This window comes from Giraffa tippelskirchi, chromosome 6 (genome assembly GCF_054371585.1).
Source record: "Giraffa tippelskirchi isolate mGirTip1 chromosome 6, T2T-mGirTip1v1.2.pri, whole genome shotgun sequence".
NCBI lineage: Eukaryota > Metazoa > Chordata > Mammalia > Artiodactyla > Giraffidae > Giraffa > Giraffa tippelskirchi.
This window is the reverse complement of record NC_137280.1, coordinates 63402800-63429324: the sequence shown is the minus strand read 5'-3', so window position 1 is coordinate 63429324 and position 26525 is coordinate 63402800. Positions and strand designations below refer to the sequence as shown.

At 41.1% G+C, this 26525-nt stretch overlaps 2 protein-coding genes across 30 annotated transcripts in view; one reads left to right on the top strand and one right to left on the bottom strand.

Annotated features, from left to right (window-relative positions):
• The window catches only part of LOC145511219 (uncharacterized), a 321565-nt gene that overhangs the window by 225453 nt on the left and 69587 nt on the right, over nucleotides 1-26525 (bottom strand). For 12 of the 28 annotated variants that reach the window (XR_014057646.1, XR_014057650.1, XR_014057657.1 and 9 more), the window contains exons 1-3: nucleotides 4180-4248; nucleotides 3064-3212; nucleotides 635-793 (exon numbers count right to left, since the gene is read on the bottom strand). Coding sequence is in view for 1 of the 28 variants with exons in the window: in XM_081504081.1 (XP_081360207.1) it covers nucleotides 635-793 (159 nt within the window). In the remaining 27 variants the exon portion in view is untranslated. Of the gene's footprint in view, nucleotides 1-131; nucleotides 794-2037; nucleotides 2641-3063; nucleotides 3213-3676; nucleotides 4299-26525 lie in introns of those variants that run through there. The other 16 variants (XR_014057649.1, XR_014057653.1, XR_014057652.1 and 13 more) reach the window with 9 other exon arrangements.
• LOC145511216 (serine/threonine-protein kinase MARK2-like) lies at nucleotides 4365-16553 on the top strand. Of its 2 annotated transcripts, none has more exons than XM_081504077.1 (2): nucleotides 4365-4521; nucleotides 12738-16553. In XM_081504077.1, exon 2 carries the CDS (start codon nucleotides 14710-14712, stop codon nucleotides 16228-16230), a length of 1521 nt encoding a protein of 506 aa, XP_081360203.1. In that variant the 5' UTR covers nucleotides 4365-4521; nucleotides 12738-14709; the 3' UTR covers nucleotides 16231-16553. The 2 variants fall into 2 exon arrangements, 1 of the variants encoding a protein (XP_081360203.1); XR_014057642.1 differs by lacking the exon at nucleotides 4365-4521 and adding an exon at nucleotides 4695-8647 and having other exon boundaries at nucleotides 12738-13310.

Genomic DNA, 26525 nt, shown 5'->3' with positions numbered 1-26525 from the left:
CTAGAAACAACACTTTTTTTAACCACAGACATATAAACATAGATATGCATATATACATATACACACACATACATATGCATTGTTGTTGGTCAGTCACTAAGTCTTGTCGGACTCATGGTGACCCCGTGGACTGCAGCACACCGGATTCCCTGTCCTTCACTATAATACATGCATTTTATAAATATACATAATATGCAGTTAGGATTTCAACCTATGACTTCTGGGGGTACACACAGCAGTAGTTACGGTAAATTCTAGAAACAACACTTATTTTAACCACAGACATATAAACATAGATATGCACATACACATACTCTCTCCTTGGTGGCTCAGATGGTGAAGAATCCACCTGCAATGTGGGAGACCTGAATTCAATCCCTGGGTTGGGAAGACCCTCTGGAGGAAGGCATGGCAACCCACTCCAGTATTCTGGCCTGGAGAACCCCATGGACAGATGAGCCTGGCAGGCTACAGTACAAGGGGTTGCAAAGAGTCAGACGTGACTGAGCAACTAAGCATAGCACATATACACACTTACATATGCACACATATATAAGTAATATACACACTAAATGCCAGGTGGTAAGGACCACACAGCTGCGAGCAGAACTGCTGGACGCGCACAAGCACCTACCTGCCCTGGGATCTGAGGGAGACACGTCCTGCTGGAACTGTTTCAAGGTGTTTAGCAAGTTGAGAGCGATGTTTGGGAAGAAACTGCTAATCTTCCAAGCAAGAAGCTTCTTGGGAAGTGCTCCAGACCTTGGTCCAGTCTGGCAGGTCTTTGAGGGTCCTAGTGGAAAACAAGACAGTAAAGAGCGATTTGTGACACGGGCTGTTGTCTCAGTCCAAGTCGCCGAGGCAACAGCCCACGGCCTGGCCAAAGGACACAGAGAACCCCACTGGAAATGGTATAGATCCCACGCAGACCGTCAGTATCTCCTGAACATCCAGAGGGTGTGATCACAGGTTGACCCTGGAGCTGGTCCAGACAATGAGGCTCCTCACCCTCCTCTAGCTTTAAAATGTACGCCCACAGGTCCTTCCCTGCGGAAGGGAGCCATTTTCAAGGAGGTAGTTTTGAGAGATTGATATTGAGACCCTTTGAATTGTTAAAACTTTTCTATAAAGTTGAGATTTTGAAAAGCAGGGGTGGAGACCTGCTTGCAAGTAGCATGTGATCATCATTTGTATAAATAAAAATATCTGCAGTTGAAATCCTACTGTGTTTACTTGCTAAGCTGTGTCTGACTCTTTTGTGACCACATGGACTGTAGTCCACCAGGCTCCTCTGTCCATGGGATTTCCCAGGCAAGAACATCCGGTCCATTAAACATAGTGCTTGGCAAAATTATGCTCGTGACTAGATAAGCTAGGACCTTATTCAAGTGACCCAGTGATTCCCAGATACTATTTCAAAACTTAATAAGTGATTTCCATATGCCAGTTTCTGTTCAAAATCCTTTAATCCTCACAAGAAGCTGGTGAGGTAAATACTATCAGTATTTTGATTTTACTAGTGAAAAAAAAACGTACAGAGACATCAAGTGACTTTCTTGAAGTTGCACAGCTAAAAAGTAGCTGGGCAATAACTATGAACCCAAATAGTCCACCCTTTTAACCTGGACCCTCTAGGCTATAGTGCCTAGCAAGTTTATATCCTATCAATGCATTCCTTTTAAGGAAGGAATCACTTTCTTCCTTTTTGTACCCTTCTCAAACTGGGTTTAGAATGTCCTTATAATCCCATTAAAATATAAACACCTCAGAGAAATGTGAAAACATTGAGTGCTAACAGCACTGCATGTGCTGTGCTTATTCTGATTTTATTAAAATAGAAAGCTGAACTGCAAAAGAAAATCAAGTGCTAAGAAAGGTAACTCCAGGCACCATGTCTGGCTCACCCTGCGGCATTCTACTCGTGAATATGGTAACCAAGAGGAAAATAAACACGCCCAAATCGTTACCCCAGACGTACATGGTATGTAAGCACCAAGAATTATTTCATTCTGCTCTGGGGCCCGTTATATACTCAACTCTTCATCTCTCTCCCTCCTTATGAACCTGTGCTGCAGAAGCTCTCTATCTCCAAGTGGAAGTGCTCATTTTCCCCACTTATCTGAGGGGCCAACAGGTCAAGACAACACGATGTACTGAGAAGTGATTGGGTCCTTCCAAGGTTTACATGTCCTCAGAGTAATAGGTCCAGAGGACCCCTGACTCCTGCCAGGACCTGAGTATAACACCCATTCCAGCGTCTCCCCACAGCCTGGAGACTTCCCTTCCCCACCAGGCCGAAGCTCCATGAAGACAGAAGAGCATTTACTCTCTTCACTGTCCATGTCCCCAGTGCATAGCTCAGAGCCTTTCCTGTCAGGTATTCTCAATAAATATCCACTGGATGTAAACTCTGCTTCTAGCCAGTGGTGCAACGGGAAGAATTTTTGTCCCCCAAGGGACACTGGACAGTGTCTGGAGAAGTTTTTGTCATCACACCTCTGGAGGAGGGGTTGGAGAGGAGTGGTACTGTGTTCTACCCGGTAGAGGTCAGGGATACTGGTAAAACCCTAGGATACACGGGACAGCCTCCATAACAAAGAATTTCTCAAACTATCAACCCTGAGAATCTCTGTTCTAATCCACTGTATCCCTTTGATTAATGAAAAAACTGAGAACTGAAGAGATGATATTTCTGGCTCAATCTTGCCCACCAGAACAGTGGCAGAGTCAGACCTGGGCCCTGACTCCCAGATCAGGCTCGTTTCCTCACTGATTAATACTTCAGGAATCAGGACAAGTCTCTTCAGAGCATTCGCGTGGTTTCTCAGGCCAAACAAACTCATGCTAAAAAGAGAATCTTAGATTTTATCATGATTCCCTGCTATTTTAATTAACAACAACAAAAAAACCTACATAGCTTATTTTCCTTCAGTTTTCTACACTGTTGAGACATTGGTTTTTTATCACTCATTTTTCTAAAGATGGGTTAATAGCTGGTGGTGTGCTGTGCTAAGTTGCTTCAGCTGTGTCTGACTCTTTGTGACCCCATGGACCATAGCTCACCAGGCTCCTCTGTCCATGGGATTCTTCAGGCAAGAATACTGGAGTGGGTTGCCATTTCCTCCTCCTGGGGATCTTCCCGATCCAGGGATCGAACTCCCATCTCTTTTGTCACCTGTATTGGCAGGTGGGTTCTTAACCACTAGCGCCACCTGGGAATGAATGCCAAAGGTTGGTTAAAGGGTGAAAAATTAAGGACAAGGAGGTGACTCCTGAGCTCTTTCTCTCTCATTCTCTCTTTAAAGAGAAACAAATGGAGAAGAGTTAAATCCGCTAACTTTGAACAGTAGTTGCACTATTAACTTTTGTATTTTTCAAACTCGAAACAACACGGCCTGAGCTCAAGCATCTCCTGAAGCCGCTGACCATCCCCCCTGGCTGCCTTGTTTTCACAAGTGCTCTCAGGCTCCAGGAGGAGGCAGAGTCGAAGAGAAGCAGAAGCTAAACCTTAGGGTCTAGACAGCTCTGTCACTTACTCAGGCAAATTCATTAGCCTCTCTGAAACTGAATTTTCTCATGAAAATGGAAAATTTCTTAAAGGAAAAACAATTATAGGGATGTTGAAAAAAAAATGTAAAGATGAATTAAGTTCCTCCTGAAAAGACTGAGCACCTACTTGGTGAAGAGAACAGATGTCTGCTTTTAACTGTCAACAGAGCTTTTACTTTTTTCCTTCCTTTTAATCCTTCAAAAGAAGACTAAAAATACCAAGGTAAGAATTAATAGCTAAAATATATTCCTCCTCCTCCTCTTCCTCTCCAGTCAGTAACCCCTAAATTCTTCAGGCACTACATACAACATGATGATGAACAGTTTGCTCTGGGAGTTAACTTGATGACTTTTGTCTGTTACTGGCTCTATAGATCTGTTAACATTGATTATCTAGTGTCGATTTGTTTCTGCACTAGACATTCACAAGGAGGGAGGGAGGGACAGACAAGAAAGACTCTGATCTATGCCCTGCCCTGAGGAAACTAACAGTTTAGTGAAGAGACAAGAGGAGAGCACATTCAATCCAAAACCACGAAGAATGGGGTGCATGCATGTCTGAGACAGATAATTCTTCCACACTTTCAAACATCAGATTCCACTTGTGGCTGGGTGCATGTGTTAACTAACGTTAGACACCCTTGAAACATCACTTGCTGTTGGGCACATGCGCTCACGTTAGACACCTCCTCAGACAGCAGTTGCGGTTTGGCGCATGCGCTGACGTTGACACCGCCTCAGACTTCACTAGCGGTTTGGCGCATGCGCTGTCCTTAGACACCCTTCAGGATCGCTGGCGGTTGGGCATCACTGGCGGTTGGGCATCACTGGCGGTTGGGCGCATGCGCTGGAGTTAGACCGCTCCCCCACCCCCCCTTCAAGGATGAAAAGTATTCAAGGACAGTTTTCAGGGAGGAACACATTTCAGCAGGAGAGAAGAGTCAGGTTACAGAAAGCAGAAAGCATTGGAATGTAAGAAAAAAGCTTTCCCAGGAGGGCAGGATCTGCAAAGGCGCCTAATGCCACTGAAGATAAAAGCAAGCAGGCTTAGAAAAGAGAAATGTACCTGTTTTGCTTTTTTAATTTATTCCATATTATTTTATTTATTCCCTAGGCAGATGGGAACTGCTCAAGATTTTGGAGCAGTATGGGATACAAACTGAGAAATGTGCTTTCCAGAAGGTTCTTTGGCAACTCTAGGAAGAACAGATGAGTCGATTGGTTCAGGGCAGGGAAGAGACTGTAAACATATAGTGAAGCTCTTCAACTAAGACCAGTTCATTTTCTCCCTGGTTTGAATTAGAAGTAGGGTCTGATGTATGGAAGAGGTCTTAAGGGTCACTTGGTGCAGCCTTGGATCCTGTGCCAGACAGTAATGGGAGGGTCACTGGGACACAGAAATGACCCAAGGTGTTAGTGAAGAGCTCAGCTCCACAGCAGACAGAGGTGCAGGGGAAAGACCTCAGGCCTAGGCACCAGTCCCTCCTGCCCAGTGAGCAGAGCAACCTCAGGCAACCTCAGGCAGGCTACGCTCTGGGTCTTGGTGCCCTTCTCTGTGAATATTAACTTTCAGTGGACAGAGATGTAGTGATACAAAATTATATCTCCTACCCACTGTAGTTGGGCTACCTAGGTGGCGCTGGTAGTAAAGAACCCGCCTGCCAACGCATGAGACATAGGAGCATGGATTTGATCCTTTGGCAGGAAGATACCCTAGAGGAGGGCATGGCAACCCACTCTAGTGTTCTTGCCTGGAGAATCCCATGGACAGAGGAGCTAGGAAGGCTGCAGGCTATAGGATTGCATAGAGTCAGACACAACTAAAGTGACAGCACACGCACCCACTGTGGCCTAGCATGGGAGACACACACTACACCTCTTGGTTGTAGCCAAAATCTTCTTCCTTTTTTCACTCATCCATAGGACCAAATTTCATCTCCTAAAAACACACAGGACATGTTTTCTACCAATTTCCTAAGACAAATATTAGAAGATAGAAACCATGTTGCCACAAGTCTTATCTTTGATAAAGAAGATTAAATATCACCTTCCTCAGATAACATATTTTCCAAAACACTTATCTTTGCGGTTCCTAATACATGCACTGTGATGTCTAAAATGGTCTTTAAAATAAAATCATATTCCTGTATACGGTGAGGGTTAGGCTTTCTCTATGGCAGTTCTGAGTACTTTACTCCTACAGAGTGAGTTCCTTTGGCTAAGAGGAAGAGAGGGGCTCTGCTGACCTCTAGAGACTTCTGAGCCCTTTTGCATTCCTCCACACTCTAGTCTGACATTCTCAAGTGTACTCTCGGACAAGGCATTGGGAGAAAAAAAAAAAAAAAATGAGAACCCCTGGTTTAAGACACATGTATCAGTGTTCAGCTGACTACCCAAAATAAACTACGATTAACAAGATTAAAATAACGTCAACACTTCATGTTAAAGAGGCAGGGATAAGCTCTCATTAAGGCAGTGCATAAAAGAGCAGAGCAGTTTTCAGTACAAGCAGCCTGGTCTTGGGAGCCTTGGCCTCCCATAGGAGGAAACAAATAAAACAGGTGGGAGCGAGTCATGCTTGCCCCATCAGTGTGGAGAACAGACTTCTTCTGTTTTTGAAAGCTGGAGTGTCTCTTCCCTGACCCCACGGCCCACAGCAAACACACTCAGCAACATGCATTATTGACCCCTCACTCTGAACCAGGTTCTGTGTGAGGTCTTACAGATGGTAAGGTGATTAAACCATCACTGTTGCTCTCAAGCAGCTGGAAGTCTGACTGAGGAGACTGATAGAGAACAGGAAACATTAAGGCGATATAACCTGGTACATGAAACAAGGATAACCGAAACCTAGATTTTGTACTTAAGGTCTAAGCAGGGGGCCAGAACAGCTGTTAAGAGCTAGGGTGGAGATTTAATTCAAAGTGCCACTGGCAGAAGCAAGCAGCCAGGGGACACCTCAAAACTAAAATTTCACAAGGATTTCACCAGACTGAAAGATCAGGCAGGGAGTTCCAGGCCAATGGAATAACATGCCCAAAAGCTTACTAGTGGGAAAGCCCAAGGATTATCAAGGAAAAGGCAAATATACCTATGGGCTTTAAAATCCCTAAGTCATGTGGAGTCAAAGAAAGGCTTTTAACCATGGAAATTACACAAAACAGATTACAGTGGAATCCTCCAGGAAATGTGCAGAGGAGTTGCAAAAGTGGGCTCAGAGGCAGGAGAACTGTTAGAAGACCCAAAACCAGGTCATAGATGAGGCTCTCGATTAGGGCAGTGTCTTTAGGGATAGAGAACAGATAGTGGATTTGGCAGATATTCTGGACAAATAGCTAAATCAAGATGTACCATATTCTTGAGTAAATATTTGAACATGATGCTGTGCTACATTTGGGGTCCCAGCAATTAAAGGAAAGGACGGGTCCTAATATCTCCCAGCACAAACATAGGAGAACTACCGTGAAGAAGAGTCACTTTATTCAGGCATTTGTGCTCTGCAAAGATGCCGGGACAAAACTAAATACTTTATTTCACTATGTATTTATGAAGCACTTCACTCATCCCAAATTTTCATTTGGGATGTATTACACTCCCTACATAATCTCATTTGCTATCTTAAAAAAGTTTTTAAAAACCAGTTTTATTATTTTACATATTTTTAGACAATAAAGCCAAGTTTTCTTTCTTAAGTACCTTGCCCAAAGTCACAGTTAATAAACTGTTGGCTTACACATACAGGGGAACAAAGCAAGAAAATATTTCGACAGTATTAAATTGAATTTAAAAATGTCTGTATCCCAAAGTTTATGTGGCCCAGTCTCTGACCATTGACTAAATCCCCAAAGGAGACAGTTTCTTTCAAACATTGCTGGTGGAAATGAAAATTGGTGTGCTCCATCTAGAAGGGGTTTTGGAGATACTTAATAAAATTTCTTATGCACCAACGTTTTGACTCAGCAGTTTCACTTCTAGTAATTTATCCAACAGCTACACCTCCAAAAACATGAAAATAAATATGAATATTTTTCATTGTAGCATTGCTTGCATATACAAAATACTGGAAACAACCTAAATGTCCATACATTGAAGAGTTATTGAATAAACTATAGTCCATCCGTACACTGGATGCTAGGTAGTCATTAAAAAACAGAGGTGGGGGGTGGGGGGAGACAATTTCCCCGAATCGGTATGGAATGACTTTAATGATCTGATTTCTAAGTGAAAAAGAGCTGTCTAAACTGTTTTCTGTAGAGTATGTTACAGCAAGAATCCTGTTAGGTCATTTTAGCCAGATCCCCTTTCCCTCCCCCTAATGTTTTCTCAACCACTGCCTTATGCTTTGGCTATAAATTCCCATTGGGCCAGGCTGTATACAGAGTTGAGCCCAATCCCATGACTGCATTGTAAAATCCCACCACAGTGGTCCCTCCACCTGCCATGATGGTCCTGAACAAAGTCTGCCTTACCATCTTTGACACACATCATTGAGTATTTTTTTCTTTAACATTAGTAAATTTGTTTTTGATGCAAGGGTGTGAGTTAGAAATTCGGAAACTAGTTTACGTGTATACTTGGATTATAGTAAGTGACTATGAGGTGAAAAATGAGGGCCAAGTTTCTCCCAGTCAGAGAAAGGAGTTATAAATAAGGCAAGGAAGAAAGTGACAATAGATCCAGTGATGTGAGACTGGGATTAGAACTATTAGTACGCACTCATAGTTTTAATATGTGTGTGTGCCTATATAGATACAGAAATAAATATATATGCATATCTTACATTAATAAGTCAATACATACTTTTTAAAGCTATCTTTCCTGAGAACTCTTAGAAGCAATAACATCTCAGCAGCAAAAACATAGGATATTTAGTGGACATCTTTTGGTTTCTAAGTATATTTGATAGCAGGAAGTAGAGATCCTTGAAGATGTAGGAAATTGGAGGACAGGAAGCAACCTAGATGTCCATCAGCAGACGAATGGATAAGGAAGCTGTGGTACATATACACAATGGAATATTACTCAGCCATTAAAAAAAAATACATTTGAATCGGTTCTACTGAGATGGATGAAACTGGAGCCCATTATACAGAGTGAAGTAAGCCAGAAAGAAAAACAACAATACAGTATACTAATGCATATATATGGAATTTGAAAGATGGTAACGATAACCCTATATGCGAGACAGAATAAGAGACACAGATGCATAGAACAATTTTATGGACTCTGAGGGAGAAGGTGAGGGTGGGACGTTCTGGGAGAATAGCATTGAAACATGTATATTATCATATGTGAAACAGAACACCATTCCATGTTCGATGCATGAGACAAGGGCTCAGGGCCGGGGCAATGGGATGACCCAGAGGGATGGGATGGGGAGGGAGGTGGGTGGGGGGGTCCAGGAAGGGGAACACATGTAAGCCCATGGCTGATTCATGTCGATGTATGGCAAAAACTATTACAATATTGTAAAGTAATTAGCCCCCAACTAAAATAAATAAATTAATAAAAAAAAAAAATCCTATGGATAAGATGAGCCTGGAATATTTATGGCACCAAAAATTAAGAAGGAAATATTCAATAAATGATGTGAACATGTTGAGAAAGACACATGGACTAAATTGAATAAGCTCCCACTGACTAAATCTGGGACAGTTTGAACAACAAAATAAATAGAGTAACAGAGTATAACCCGTAGGCTAAAGTAAATATCCACGAATCCATACTGATACAAAAAATAAATGAATAACACATAAGTGGATATGAGGACTTGCTCTTCCTTACAGTAGAATTTAGTTAATAATTTTATAAGGAATGATGAAAATTAAAAATGACCATTAGTAAACACCACAGTGAACATTGTTGCAGAGAAGTAATCATTGAAGGATGCTAAGGTTAATAGGCAAAAGTGAGATGAGAAACAGGATATTTGAATAGTCTCAGAGTATCTCCCCACAAGATATTCATGACAAATGTGAAAACACATTTTCAGTGGATAATTCTATCATTCAGCATCTTAACCAAGTGATCAAAATCGATATCATTAGTGGCACAAATCGCACTCAGGCACCTTCTGAAATGATGCACAGAGAAGGATAAAGGTCATAACATCACTTCAGTAGTGATCTTGCCAAAAATGCTTTATCCCTTCTAATCAGACAAATCCAGGCTGAGGGACATTTGATAAGATAACTACTAGGTTATTGTTGTTGAGTTGCTAAGTTATGTCCAACTCTTTGCAACCCCATGGACTGCCAGGCTCCTCTGTCCATGGGTTTCCCAGGCAAGAATACTGGAGTGGGTTGCCACGTCCCTCTCCAGGGGATCTTCCCAACCCAGGGATCAAACCCACATCTCATGCATCGGCAGGTGTATTCTTTACCACTGAGCCATCAGGGAAGCCCAATAACTACTAGGGAATACTCCTGCTAGGAGTACCCACAGGACCCTCACAGGAGTACTCACAGGAGTGAGGAGTACTCCTCACAGGAGTACTTACCTCGACCCTTCAATGTCAAGGTCATCGAAGAGAAGGAAAGAAAGAAAGGTAAAAGGAAGGACAGAAGAGGGAAGGAAGGAAAGGGAGAAAAGAAAAAAACGAATGAAAGACCAAGGATTTCACACAGAGACTAAAAAGACATATAACCAAGTTAAAGAAGGAGTCTAGACTGGATCCTGGACTGGAAAAGAGACTGATCCAGTCCAGTGGAATAACTGGTAAAATTCAAATATGGTCTATAATAACTAGTACATCAATGTTAATTTCCTGATTTTTATCACTGTAATGTGTAAGATATCCACATTAGTAGAAGCTGGTTGAAGTTACACGGGAATTTTGTGCCATCTTTCAAGTTTCCGTAAGTGGAATGGTCTTATTTTTGTTGTTGAGTCACTAAATTGTGTCTGACTCTTTGAGATCCCATGGACTGTAGCCTGCCAGGCTCATTTGTCCATGGAATTTCCCAGGCAAGAATACTGCAGTGGGTTGCCATTTCCTTCTCCAGGGATCTTCCTGACCCAGGGATCAAATCCACATCTCCTACATTGAGAGGCAGGCTCTTTACCACTAAACTACCAGGGAAGCCCATGTTAGTACCATACCGTCTTGATTATTACAGTTTTGCAGTAAGTTCTGAAATTGAGAAGTCTGAACCAACCTTGTTCTTTTTTTGGATTGTTTTGGCTATCCAGGGTCCTTTATATTTCTATATGAATGTTAGGATCAGCTTGTCAATTTCTGCAAAGAAGGTGGGGTTTTGATAGGCATTGTGTTGAGTCTGCAGATCAATTTGCTGTCATGTGAATAGTATTAAGTTTTGTGATCCATCAATATAGGATGTATTTTCATTTATTTAGTAGGTTTTCTTTCATGTCTTAAAACTTTCCTATTGTTTTATACTTTTCATTTTTTAAAACTCTTCCCTCTATGATCAACTGCTTTTGAACTTTAAAGTCATTTAATATGGGTCTGCTTCTGTACTCTAATTATACTCCATGACTCATTCATGTCTACTCAAAATGCACTGATGCTGCTCTATTTGACTTATAACAGCTTTGCAGGACCCTTTGACATCAGATAAGGCAAGTCTCTCTATACTTCCAATAATCTGCTTTTCTCAGAATCTCTTGTCCTCACTCGTTCTCTCATAGGAATGTCAAAATTATCTTAAGTTCTTAATGTTACAGCAATCTGAATTGGAAATACCTGTTTCACTTCATTTAATGGAGCAGGCTCCATTACAGCACTGAGAGTACATTTACTTGTTCAACTTTCCTGTTATTTGTGTTTCAAGAAAGTGTTATATTTTCTTTATGGGTCCTGTGAGGGTTAATTTTATTCAGCACTTCTCACCCATACCTGATCAGGTGACATTTTAATGAGACTTTGAATTTGAAATCAGTGTTGGAATGGCTTATCTAGAGATATTGAGATTAGTGTATTTTAATAGCACATGAGGATGGACATGAATTGGGGGAAACAAAAGGGAGAATGCTATGGATCGAACTGTTTTCCCTCAAAATGTATATACCGAAGCCCTAAGCACCAGTGTGACTCTCTTTGGAGATAGGATTTATAAGGAGGTTAGTGGTTGCAGGAGGCCAAAGGGTGGGGCCTTAATCCAATAGCAAGTGTCCTTATAAGAAGAGGAAGAGACATCAGAACAGTCTTTTCTTGTGTGTACACAGAGAAGAGGTTATGTGAGGATGTAGGCAGAGGAGCCTGGTGGGCTACGGTCCTGTCCGTGGATTGCAGAAGAGTCGGACATCACTTAGCGACTAAACGACAACCACAATGCTAGAAGGCGGCTGTGTACAAGCCAGTAAGAGAAGTCTGATCCAAACCAACCCTGACAACACCTTGATTTTGGACTTAAGCCTCTAGAACTGTGAAAAAATAGAAATTTCTGCTGTTTAAGGCACACAGTGTGTATTTTTCTGTTATGGTGCCCTGTAGACTATTAGGGCTTACTAGGCGGCGCTAGTGGTAAAGAACCCACATGCCCGGGCAGGTGACGCAAGAGATGCTGGTTCAATTCCTGGACTGCAAACGTACCCTGGAGGGAGGGCATGGCAAGCTACTTCAGTATTGACTGGAGACTCCCAAGGACAGAGGAGCCTGGCGGGCTATATAGTCTATAGGGTTACAAAGAGTTGGACATGACTGAAGTGACTTAGCACATATGCACACAGACTATTACTAACACAGAGTCTACACATTTCATAAAAAAATTTTACTGGGTATCTTTTACTCTATTATTCAAGGAGGGATCCAGAATATGTGTTCTGAGACTTTACTGCACCTACTGCTAGTGTTCCTCAGTTCCATTTCTTGAATTCTGCTCTTATTGCTATTTATTGCCTCACGTCAGTTTAGTTTGTAGCTTCTGTCATTTAGCTGATGCAGCCAGAGGGATCCGACCCTGGTTTACCTTCATATTGGAGGACAAAGACTTTCAAATGCTATCTTTGAGGTCACAAACATACATTTATTTTAGAGACCAATCAAATTTTCCCCCCAAATTGAAAAAAAAAGTCTTAGAAATGTTTTTTATATACTAGTCTCAAATCAAATTGAAAACAAAAACTGGAGCTTCAAATCAAAGTTACAATAGTATTAGCTTTTCTTTTTTTTTTTAACTTTTAATTTTATACTCATCTTTCGCTATCATATCTTTTTGTCTGGACAGTACGTTGAAAAGCAGAGATGTTACTCCATCGACAAAGGTCTGTATAGTCTTCCCAGTGGTCGCGTATGGTTGTGAGAGCTAGACTGTAAAGAAAGCAGAGTGCCAAAGCATTGATGCCCTCAAACTGTGGTGCTGGAGAAGACTCCTGGGAGTCCTGTGCACAGCCAAGAGATCAAACCAGTCAATCTTAAGGGAAATCAACCCTGAATACTCATTGGAAGGACTGATGCTGAAGTTCCAGTATTTTGGTCACCTGATGCAAATAGCCAACTCATTGGAAAGGTCCCTGAAGCTGGGAAAGATTGCAGGCAGAAGGAGAAGAGGGCGTCAGAGGATGAGATGGCTGGATGGCATCAGTGACACAATGGATATGAACTTGGGCAAACTTCAGGAGATGGTGAGGGACAGGGAAGCCTGGCACGCTGCCATCCATGGGGTCACAAAGAGTCGGACATACCTAAGTGACTGAACAACAACAACATAGCTGATGAACAATGTGATAATTTCAGGTGGACAACAAAAGGACTCAGCCATACGTACATGTGTAGCCATTCTCCCCCAAACTACCCTCCCATCTAGGCTGCCACATATCATTAAGCAGAGTACCTTGTGCTATACAGTAAGTCCTTGCTAGTTATCCATTTTAATTACAGCAGTGTAGTGCTAGCTTTTCTAATCACTCATCTATCTCCTTTTGCTGGAGATCTTCATCTCTTCATAAGGCTTGGAGTTACTGTTGAGGATCTTTCATTCCAACCTGAAGGACTCCCTGCTCAGGCAGGTCGGGTGGTTGAGAATTCTCTCAACTTTCATGAACTGGGAATGCCTTAATCTCTCCCTCATTTTTGAAAGACAGTTTTGCTAAACATAGGATTCTTAGTTAACAGCTTCTTTCCTTCAACATTTCAAATACACTGACCCACGTCATCTGGCTTCTGAGGCTCCCGATGAGGAATCTGCTATTGATCCTCCCGGCAAATCTTCCCTCAGCTTCATAACATTAATAATGTGGTTTACTAGTGTCTCACACAATAGAACATTTTCCTGTAGTATTACCAAGTCAGTTAAATCATCACTTTGCGACCAGAGTTTAAGGAAAAAGAATATTTCAAGTGTAGACATTACGAGGTCTTTTAAATTATTACTAATTTTTAAACTAGAAATGAAAAAGTTGCTGAAGCCTCCTACAGATTTTAATTTCTAAGTGAATAACAGTTTTTAATATATTTAAAGAAAAATCTCTTTGGGACCTTTTACCTAAGTGTAAAGAGGCCTTGAAGCTAAAAAGAGAGAAAACCACTGGGTTTATCCCCAGCCACGATTGGCCCATTTCTTGCTCTGACTTCACAGGGCATCACTGTGATGAAACTCACAAAAAAAACCCTTTATAAGGGTGCAGGTTTTTGTCCACAGAGCCCAGGAAGCTGATTTTGGTGACCTGACGGCTGGACTAGAGTTAGCGAGCTTTGTTCTGTGTTTTTGACATTTTGTTGATTTTTTTCCTATTTCTCTCCTTTGTTATTTTTCTCCTTTTTCTTTGTCTTTTTCTCATTTTTTTATTTGTGTATTATCATTTTATTCTTTCATTTTTAGTTTCTCCTCATTTTTTGTGTGTTTGCCCCTTTTTTCCCCCTTAGTTCTTTTTCTCATTTTATTATATATTTTTTTTTAGTTAGTGTTGCTAGTATTAGAATAGAAAGTATCATTGATATAGTTAGCATAGTTGGTATAGCTAATAGTTTATTAGCATAGTGTTAGCACTGTTTGTATTCTTGGTATAGTTAGTGTAGTATAGTTAATAGTTTACTGGCATAGTTAGTATTAGCACTGTTAGTATACTCAGTATTGTTAGTACAGTTACCATTCTTAGTGAGGGCTTAGAGGTAGTTAGTATAGTTAGTGGTATAGTTAGTATAGTTAGGTAATTAGTATAGCTTAGTGGTAGTTAGTATAGTTAGGGAGGCAGGACCTCATGGCCATTTCTGCTAACAGCATGGCTCGTATTAAGGATTATGAGATCCTTCAAGTAATTGGCGAAGGCTCCTTCGCTAAAGTGAAGTTGGCCCGGCATGTTCTGACCGGGGAAGTGCTAGCCATCAAGGTCATTCAAAAGACAAATCAGAGCTTCTCCAACCTCCAGGAACTATTTCGAGAGGTTAACTGCATGAAAATCTTAAACCACCCGAATATTGTGAAACTCCTGGAAGTGATTGATACGAAGGAGACTCTGTTTATGGTAGTGGAGTACCTCAGCGGAGGAGACTTATTCACCTACTTGGAGGCCAAAGGCCGCATGACTGAGGAGGAGGCCCGAGGCCTGTTCCGCCAGCTGGTCTCGGCTCTGCAGCACTGCCACCAGCAGGGCGTGGTGCAGGGCGTGGTGCACCGGGACTTGAAGGTGACCAACCTCCTCCTCGATGCCAACAACATCAAGATCTCCGACTTCGGCCTTAGCAACCAGTGGCACCCAGGAAAGAAGCTAGACACTTTCTGCAGCAGCTTTGCATATAGGGCCCCAGAACTCTTCCTGGGGCTGCCTTACACAGGCCCAGAGGTGGATGTGTGGAGCCTCGGCGTCGTCCTGTACACCATAGTGACTGAATCCCTCCCCTTCAGGGGACAAGATTTCTGGGAGCTGCGGCAGCGGGTGCTGAGAGGGCGATACGACGTACCTGAATATCTGTCCGATGAAGTAACAGACTTACTAGAAAGAATGTTAAGGCTCAACCCTACCAACAGAGGTTCGTTAGATGATGTTTGGCAGCATCCAGGGGTGAACATGGGTCGGGAGGTGCCACTCCTGCCACTCTGTGAAGAGCACCCTGGGGTGAGAGTGGAGAGGATACTGGGCTGGTTGAAGGACCACATCCAGGGCTTAGACAGACTCGAGGGTGGTGACCACATGCACGTGGATGAACCCAAGGTGGAGGCCCGCACCATCATCGTCAGGCCGGCCGTTTCCTCCGACCTCAGCAGTCAAGTACATACGCCTCCTGCCCGCCCTGAGGGGTCCATGATCATTCCTGACTGGCTTCGGGAGACCACTGAGGAGCAGGAGAACCAGGAGTCAGGGGAGAAGCCCAGAGAGCCTGCCAGTCCCCCACCCTGCCCGGAGGTGACCGTCACCCCCAGCCCAGCCCCCTCCACCCACAGCACCCGTGATGACAGCAGCGCCCGAGCCACCGATCACGCCGGCGACCGCCACGACACGTGCGGGACCAGGCTCACCTGCGATGCCTGCAGCCCCCGGGACACCACGGGCACCCATGAGAACAGCGGCAAAGTCTCAGAAGGAACCCACTGCCCCCAGGATGTGCCTGATGTGGGAAGCTCCACCCTTGTTGGGCAGCCCAACAATATGTCCCCAATCACTCCCTCTGGCCTCACCAAGAAAAAGAAGGGGGTGGCTGGGAGAATCTGGAGATACATTAAATACTTTTGTGGTGGGCTGCCCAGCAAGAGGTCGGTGACTCCAGAAACACCCTGTGGATGACCTGCCAAGCCCCCTGGGACCTGGTCAAATGATGGGATTCAAATCCAGCACCTCCACTGCCTTCAGGAAAGCCTCCTGTCCAAAACCCTGGCCCGCTCAGAGGATACTCTGGAGTGGTCTGGATGACCAGAAGAGGTACCACCCTGGCCTGGCTGCCCCTCATCCCCTGCTGGGTGAAACTTCACAGACTGGACTGTCCCCTGGGGCATGTCCCCCATCCCCCACACTTCTGTCTTCCATGTTGGTGGGGGAGACAATAGTTATTGCCAACTCCTTGGTTCTTCTCTTGGTTCAGTCTTAATAAACTTTATGCTCCAGAAAAATGTATTGCACTCTTCTGCATTCTCTCCGGTTAGAGAAGTGTGTAATCATGTCATACTTGGCGTTAATGACCTAAGAATTAGCACAATCATTCCCAACAACAAAAATTGCTGCCCTGCACTGCAGGGCAGACATGCAGAAAGAGTGTGTTACCCCCTTGCACTGACATTACCTAATATTTTCAGAAGGGGCAAAGGAAACTTTTGGTCCTTATAGCTAGGGCTAATAGGACCAGGACGTCTAGGATAGGATAATAAGTCTTGTGAACCAGCCGGTGTGCGGTGTAGTCAGGTCCCTGTGCAGATGACTTTCCTGAATATCCTGTAGGACCTGGGCTCTCTCCTTCCCCTATGGGGAAGGGCCCTGATGCGTGGTGTTTTTTAAATTTTCTTGATGTGGATCATTTTTAAAATCTATTGAACTAAATAAAATGATGGGTAGAGGAGAGGAATTTTGGCAGTCCTTGCACTGGGCATAAGGAAGAGAGATGAATGAATCATAGTCTGTGCCCTCTGGGTTTGCTCATGCATGTTCGGCATGCTCACGCATGCAGATCTCCATGTTCTGTTTTACCTTTACCTTAAGAAGCTCTCAGTTCAGTTCAGTTCTGTTGCTCAGTCATGTCCAACTCTTTGCGACCCCATGAATCGCAGCACGCCAGGCCTCCCTGTCCATCACCAACTCCCGGAGTCCACCCAAACCCATGTCCATCGAGTCGGTGATGACATCCAGCCATCTCATCCTCTGCCGTCCCCTTCTCCTCCTGCCCCCAATCCTTCCCAGCATTAGGGTCTTTTCCTATGAGTCAACTCCTCGCATGAGGTGGCCAAAGTATTGGAGCTTCAGCTTCAATATCAGTCCTTCCAATGAACACCCAGGACTGATCTCCTTTAGGATGGACTGGTTGGATCTTCTTGCAATCCAAGGGACTCTCAAGAGTCTTCTCCAGCACCACAGTTCAAAAGCATCAATTCTTTGGTGCTCAGCTTTCTTCACCGTCCAACTCTCACATCCATACATGACTACTGGAAAAACCATAGCCTTGACTAGACAGACCTTTGTTGGCAAAGTAATGTCTCTGCTTTTAAATATGCTATCTAGGTTGGTCATAAGTTTCCTTCCAAGGAGTAAGTGTCTTTTAATTTCATGGCTGCAATCACATTCTGCAGTGATTTTGGAGCCCCCCAAAATAAGTCTGACACTGTTTCCACTGTTTCTCTATTTCCCATGAAGTGATGGGACCAGATGCCATGATCTTAGTTTTATGAATGTTGAGCTTTCAGCCAACTTTTTCACTCTCCTCTTGCACTTTCATCAAGAGGCTCTTTCATTCTTCTTCGCTTTCTGCCATCAGGGTGGTGTCATCTATGTGCCAGTTATTAAAATTGTTATTAAATTTTTATTAAAATAATAATTTTATAATTATTCATATAATAATATAATAAAAGTTATTTAATTGTCGTTAAAAGTATAGGTCCTGGGGTCTGATCTAGAACACTGCTTAGAATCTGGTTCTGCCATTTACTTAGCAGCATAACCGTGAAAGACTTGTTTATCCTTTCAGCTATTCAGAAAAGTGAAGATAGTATTTACTCCAAAGTGTCAAGTGAAAGTGAAAGTGTGAAAGTGAAAGTCGCTCAGTCATGTCCGACTCTGTGTGACCCCGTGGGCTATACAGTCCATGGAACTCTCTAGGCCAGAATACTGGAGCGGGTAGCTGTTCCCTTCTCCAGGGGATTTTCTCAACCCAGGGATTGAACCCAGGTCTCCCGCATTGCAGGCGGATTCTTTCCCAGCTGAGCCATAAGGGAAGCCCAAAGTGTCAAGGTGAGGTTAAATTAAACAAGGCAGGTAAGGTAAGCTTAAGACAGTACGGTATAATAAATCATTGCTACTAGTATTATTCTTTTTCTGGCATTTGTCTATCAATGGAGATACCATTGCTTAGGGCTGGAGAATTCTGCTTTACACAAATCTTTCCAGAATGTTTCTGCCCACTAAATAGCAGTAATGTCCCCCGAGTCATCGGAACAAACCAAACTGCCCCCAGATATGCTCAAACATGGAGAGAGTACTATTATGCCTCCTGGTTAAGAACTTAGATAGCAAACTTCTTCTAAGGACTTGTTTGTTTCTGTGTTCTCAGTCCAATACTGTGATGAGCACAAAACTCAATAAACACCCTTAATAGAAATGAGTAGAGAACGAGTAAACTATGACTTGACACATATGCTTGAAATGCCTCCATATATATTTATAACTTTTGTTTTGTATATGGTTCTGCTAAATGTCTAGAATCCCTCATTAAATTGCAGGTAGCTCCGAGGGGAAATACTGTAACCAACTCAGCTGTTACAAACTAACATCAAGGTGGGTGGATGCCAGCTGTGACAAAAGCCCTGCAGGAGTAGTCCACGGGACAGGAAACATGGAGATACAATAGTGTTCAATATAAATTCAAAAATGAGAAGCTTTGTGTGGTCTCTAATTGTATCTCTGCAAAAAATTTGTGCATAAAAATAAGAACATGTGTGACGATGGGAACTCAATGGGAGACACATATCTTACCTCCATTTTATTTTAAAAGAAATTGAAACCCAAGGTCCTTTTCCATCTATCATTCTTTTTTCCTCTTTCTTTCTTACAGAATTACACCATATCCCCTCTTTCCTAGGTAATCAGTCTTCCTGAGAAACTAATCTGAAATTCTTTATTTTATACCAGCTTTATTTAATCAGTCAAATTCTTGTCATAATTCCTTGAGAACTCATTCCCCAGGAATGACTGCTCAGTGTTTTTGTCCACAACTCTCTAAAAGTCAGTGGACTCGTGAGCACTTTGGTTTTCTTTCCAGCTCTCTCAAAGCACTTTATTCTCAAGCACATATCCATTCTCATAGCCTCAACAATGACAACTTATCTTTATCTGAGTACTTACCATCAGAAACCCCAAACTCACAAAGGTTAATTCTGTAAAAAATATTCATTACGCAACTAACAATTTATAACAATTAGTCTACATTTAAGATCCCTCCCTACTTAACACAAAGATCTGCTAATGTATTGAGACATCTGAGGCAGCATACACTGGTTAGCACAGGTATACATCTACTAGCACTATGAAATATAAGAGCAAATCTATTTCAGAAAAGCATTATACATCTTGTAAAAGATGCAGGATTTCATGATATCAAAGCATAATGGTTCAGACACTTAGAAAGGCACTCACATGGAAGCGTTACTCCCGTGAACAAATGAAGATAAATTTACAGGGATGATGACACGACAGATACTTCAAAGACTTCACAATGATTTGAATATCAAAAAATTAATAAGAAAGATTCTTAGAAAAAACTGACGAACCCTCACAAATGTTTTATAAATTTTGTCCTCTTTATAACTGTGTCATAACAGTAAACCTGGAGAGCTTGAATAGCCAAACAATCTTGAAAAAGAAGAACAAGATTTAAGGTATCACACTTTCCGATTTCAAGCTTATCGCAAAGCTTCTGTGGTGGCTCAGACAGTAAAGAATGTGCCTGCAATGCAGGAGACCATGGTTCAATCCCTGGTCGGGAAGATCCCCTAGAGAATGGAATGGCTACCCACTCCAGTATTCTTGCCTGGGAAATCTCATGGACAGAGGAGCCTGGAGGGCTACAGTATCTGGGTGGCAAAGAGTCGGACACAACTGAGTGACTATCATGCTTTCACATGGTAATCAAAAGTGAGGTAGTTTCATAAATGCAGACAGAACAATGGAATAGAATAGAGAGCCCAGAAATAAACTCTCACAGTCATAGTCAAATGATTCCTGGTAAGGAAGCCAAGACCATTCCATGGAAAAAAAGACAACGTTTTCAACAAATGGTTGTGGGAAAGCTAGATATCCACATGCAAAAGAACAAGTTGTACCCATACCTCATACCATACACAAAAATTAACTGAAGGTGGATCAAAGACCTAAATACAAGATCTATATCTATGAGTCTTAAAAGAAAAGACAGAAGAAAAGCTTCAGGACATATTTCACTGTAATTTCTTAGAAATTTAGGGGAATTTTTTTTTCTTTTTTACTCCACCTTCTTGAGATCCCTGGCTGGCTTTGAAAATTCAATTGACCAAGATAGAGTAATAGGAGAAAACATATAACTGTATTTAATGTAAGTCTTAAGAAACATTAGAGTCTTCATAAGAAAATCAAGATCTGCAAAAACAGTGAAACCTGAGTATTTTCACACTAGATTTGATGAAGGGTAGATACTCATGGAGAAATATAACAAGCCAAGGAGCATGAGGTGAGTGTAGTATACCGGTGAAAATTTAGCAAGGCCTATTTGCAGTCTTTCTGGCATCCTTTTGTCTTTGGAGATGAGGATGCACCTTTGCTTCTATAGGGAAAGCACTTCTCACTTAAGAGTATTATGACCTACTTCAGGGGTGAAGGGTGAGCAGAGGGTCAAAGTAACCTTCCTGCTTCTGCTGTTTTCTCAAATTCTTTCAACTTAAAATATAAAATATGCCAAGGTGTCACATTTTAGTGTAGCATGGTCTGCACTTCATATGATATGACACCAAAAGCATAGACAAAGTTAAAAGAAATAAATTGGACTACACCAAAATGTAAAACTTTTGTCCATCAAGGACATAATCAACAGAGTAAAAAGACAACCCATGGAATGGAAGGAAGTATTTGCAAACCATATATCTGACAATGAGTTAAAATCCAGAATATACAGAAAACTTCTAAGATCCCACAACAACAGAAACAAAAACAACCTGATTCAAAAATGAGTAAAGAGCTTGAATAACCATTTCTCCAAATAAGATAGATGAATGGCCAATAAGCACATGAAAAGATGTACATCTCTAGTCATTAGGGAAATGCAAATCAAAAACACAGTGTGATATACAGCTCATACACATTAAAGTGGCGATTATAAAAAGACATTAAAAAAAGGGAACAACTGTTGACAAGGATATAAAAAAAATGGAATCTTTTGCACTATTTTCGATTTATTTATTTATGACTGAACTGAGTCTTCATCGTGGCCCATGGGATTAGTTGCCCTGCAGTATGTGGAATCTTCCCAGACCAGGGAACCCTTGTGGAACCCTTGTCCCCTGAATTGGCAGGCAGATTCTTAACCATTGGACCACCAGGGAAGTGCCTTTCGGACTATTAATAGGATGTAAAATAGTGCAGTCACAATGGAAGAGTATGGTGGTTTCTCAAAAAATTAACAATTACATTTCTGATAGGTTCACAAATTACATTTGCGTATACTCTCAGAATAGTTGAAAGCATGGTCATGAAGAGTTATTTGTAAACCCATGTTCCTAACAGCACTACTCACAAAAGCCCAAAGGTGGAAGCAACTCAAACGTCCACTGATTATATGAATGGATAAACAAAATGTGATGCATGCATACAAAAGAAGAGTATTTACCCATAAGAAAGAAAATTCTGACATGTGCTGTAACCTGCATAAACCTAAAAGACATTATACTAAAATAATCCAGTAACAAAAAGACAAATACTGTGTGACCGATTACACTTACAGCAAGTATCTAGGTACTCAGACTCTGAGAACAGAAAATATAATGCAACGGGGACTTCCCTAGCAGTCCAGTGGTTAAGACTCTGTACTTACACCACAGAGAGCCCAGGTTCAAACCCTGGTCAGGGAACTAAGATCCTACATGTCTTGTAGTATGGTCAAAAAGTGAGAAAAAAACCAAAGAAAGAAAAGAAAATGTCACAATGATGGTTTCTATGTGCTAAGGGCAAGGAGACATGGAGAGCTGTTGTTTAATGGTTATGGAGTTTCCGTTTTGCAAGACTAAAACTTTCTGGATATTGTTTGTACAACAATGTGAATGTACTTAACACTACTGAACTGCACCCTTGAAAATGACTGAAATGGTATTAACACATTTTATATTATGTGTCTTTTACCACAATTTTTTAAAAATATCAAGAAGATAGCTCGAGGGAAACCATGACAAAAATCTAAAAGGATCTTGCATTCAGATAGGTTACCAAAAGTCTTTGAAGTTTTACTTCATGTCGAAGAGTCCAAGACTGACTTTTTTACTATGTGTGAGATTTGTGCATACAAGACCAGACAAAACTCAAATCAATATACCAATGATTTCTTTAAATAAAAACTCTTCATGATGACAAAAAGACTAGAAAATAAGTCCGCATTTATACAGCTTTTTAGAAAGTAAGACGAGTGTAGATTCTCAGAGACTAGCGCACAGATTCACTGGGTATATGGAAACAGTGACAACAAGAAATTAATTCTTTATTCATTCTAAGGATTAATGGCCAGTTGGAATTGGAATAGAAATTGTTTTAAATATAAGATACAAATAACTGCAACCACTTTTTTCCTTGTAAGTTTTTCCACGATTTACTGGTATATAGTGGTGTTCTGTACGAAGCTATTTAAATGATCTTTTTGCTATATACCTCTGGATAATAAAGATCTCCTTCAGTTCTGTCCCCCATGCAGATGCCTTTCAACTCTATCTTTGGGCCAGAGCAATCTAAGATTTCCAAATGCCCCTGGACATTTTTACTTAAAAATGTTTCTCTATTAATTCAAATTCAACATAAAAATGTCAAACCTATCATTGTCCTTCTAAATGTTACTTTCCCATTTCTCAATGTCATCATACACACCACACCAACTTAAACGAAAATACTGGTGTCATTCTGTCTTCTTCCATTTGCTCACCTGTCATTTAATGTGTCCAAGCCCTGCTGACTTCTCTTTTGAAGTTTATCTTTCACCTGCACTCCCTTTTCCCTTCCCTCCAAGGTTCCCTCGCTCTGATCCTTACCTCTCATGCCTAGGTGAGCACAACAAACTTCTCTTTTGCCTGACTTCTTCAATTATTTCCTGTTCTAATTCTACCCAAATTCATCCCTGTTAACCATTTTTGTTGCTGTTGTTGGTTATGTGGGTGCTTTGGATTTTGTTTTTTGGCAATGCCACACAGCATGTGGGATCTTAGTTCCCTGACCAGTGATCAAACACACACCCTTTCAATAGGAAGCTCAGACTCTTAACCACTGGACTACCAGTTAAGTCCCCAACACTATTAATCTTTTAAGGCAGCTCTGCTTCAGCAAAAACACTACATCCATTCTTCCACAAACATGATTTTCTTTTCCTATCTCTTGGCTTTTACATCATTATCTTCTCCATGTTTTCTAACTCTCTAAATCCTATTCAGATCCCCATGCTGCCTCTCTGAGCTCAACACTAAGTGCTCTCTCCCCAGGAACACATTTCTGCCTACATCACTCAGAAGGCAATGTTCTATGCATGTAAAACCAGAAGTAAGAGACCAGGATACTTCTTAATTATATAATCATGACTAATGTGCTGTGTGTATAATGACAACCAACAGTTGCTATTTATTGAATACACACTAGGTTGAGCACTTTCCATTTACTAATAATAGTCATCATTTGTTGAGTTTTTATGTGCTTGATCCTAAACACATTACGTGAATCAGTCCACATAAAAGTTCTGTAGGCAGGATTATTAGCCCATTTTTCCAGGTGAGGAAACTAAGGTAGAGAGAAAACATACAACTTAACAAAGAAAGTTGCTAGTAATAATGGGCAGAGCTAGAATTCAAACCCACACAGTCCAGCTGCTCAATCCACATTCTTGATCACTACCCTGTGTTAAATTATAACGTGTCATTTAATCCTACAGTAACCCACCAAGATATATATTGACTGACCCACTTGGAAGATTAACAGAATGAAATCTAAAGAAGACAGGAAATATCTTCAGTCACAGATATGATTAAGTGGTAATGCTCAACTTCACACCCAGGTCTGTCAGACTCCATTAAACATTATTTTCTATGCTTGTCCTCTTGAGATCAACACAACTATCTTGAAAGGTTGAAAGTGAAAGTGAAAGTTGCTTAGTCGTGTCTGACTCTGTGACCCCATGGACTAAACAGTCCATGGAATTCTCCAGGCCAGAATACTGGAGTGGGTAGCCTTTCCCTTCTCCAGGAGATCTTCCCAACCCAGGGATTGAAACCAGGTCTCCCACAGTGCAGGCAGGTTCTTTACCAGTTGATCCACGAGGGAAGGTATGGGAATTAAATAAGACCGTGCATAGGTTTTATGAATGCTAATATACTATAATGAGGTTGGATTGAATTTCCTGTGAGCACACTCTTTTGTCACCACCATGCCTATTAACATTAAACAAATAGTCTCTAAATTTTAATTCTATATGTCTATTGGTCTGTTCCTTGGTCTTAAAATGTAACAGCTCATGTATAAATTCAATGTATGCATTACTATACTAATAAATCATCAGTCTGTCACATATTAGCTAGTTGTTCCTATGCCAGTTTCTCATCCTATCTGTTCTTCAGCTTCCTAATTCTTTAAATGGGGACAATAGTATATATATATTAGGTGCTGTGAGAGTTAAACTAATTAATATAACTAGAGCATTTCTAACAGTACATGGTACACAAGAAAGTATATAAAACACCAAAATTAACTATGATTGTGTCTATAAGAAAATATACAAAAATAAAAATGAGAAATATGAGCTCAATAAATTTTAGTTTAGTGTACTGATGAATGATATAAACTTTTCTGTCTTACCTAAAACTATTACTAATAAAATTAATTTTAGCAAGAAAGTATAATTGAACATGTACCACTGCTTTTTAAAGCCTGGGTAGAAAACTTTGTGAAACACTGATTTGATGGCTTGGTCTAAATTTATTTTGGTTTTTATTTCAATGGCTGTCTAGTTGAAAAATATACTTCACAAAGAAGCACAGGTCCTTATGGAAAAGTATATTCATATACAAGTCTTGGGGCTTCCCTGACAGCTCAGTCAGTAAAGAATCCACCTGCAATGCAGGAGACCCCAGTTCGATTCCTTGGTCGGAAAGATCCCCTGGAAAAGGGAGAAGCTACCCACTCCAGTATTTTGGCCTGGAGAATTCCATGGACTATATAGTCCATGGGGTCACAAAGAGTTGGACACGACTGAGCAACTTTCACTTTCATAGAAGTCTTATGTTTGATCAATAAATTTCCACCTTCTGTAATGTTAATCTCTTTTTTTACAAATTAAAAGAAGGTATTTAATATTTATATTTTTTACAGATGATCTTAAAACCTACCTGAAGTATTCATCTGGACAGTTTTTAAGAAATTAGAAAATTCACTTTCAAAGCATTATTAACATTGAAATATGAGAGTTTTACAGGGAAAATGAATCAGTCTTAATCAGGAACAAAAGTCCCATAGTGATGGAAATATGTTTTTACATATGCTTTCAAAATTCTTTCTCCAAAGCATGAGTTGTTTTTTTTTGTTCAAAAGCCATTATTTTCTCATTTATTGTCAAAAATGTCACTTTCGTTTCAAAAAGATTGGTTAAGTGGGCATATTTTGTCCAAAAAACTTGCTGCTAGATAACATATCACCAATAGCTATTGTTTTTAGCTCACAATATCCCAAAGAAAGAATTCAAACCCAGAGGGGCCATGCTTTTCTTCCATTTTTTCATTGCTGTTATTATTAACTTAAATTATTAGGATCATCTTGACCAGTAGATTCTTTGCAGAAAATATTTTAAGTCACTTATACATTTTGAGTGTTCATTTATCATAATCAGTAATATAGTATAAAAATTCATTTCACCAAGAACATGTAAACTACAACATGTCACTGTATGTTCAGAATGAGGTAGCCGTCACCAACTCTGAGTTACAGAGCTCCCATTCCTCTTGCAGATCATTGACACAGAATCGTCCACCCTAGTTATTGACTGATGGAGCCAGTATCAATCATATATTCAATACTAGCAAAGTTGAGTGTATTTCTATTTTCTCAAGATAAAAACTAAATAGAAATTGTAGTTCTAATACCTGGTGGCTCAGTGGTAAAAATAATCTGTGTGCCAA

What these genes read in the sequence shown, in the direction of transcription:
- LOC145511216 (XM_081504077.1), top strand. Translation starts at nt 14,710, where the DNA reads ATGGCCATTTCTGCTAACAGCATGGCTCGTATTAAGGATTATGAGATC.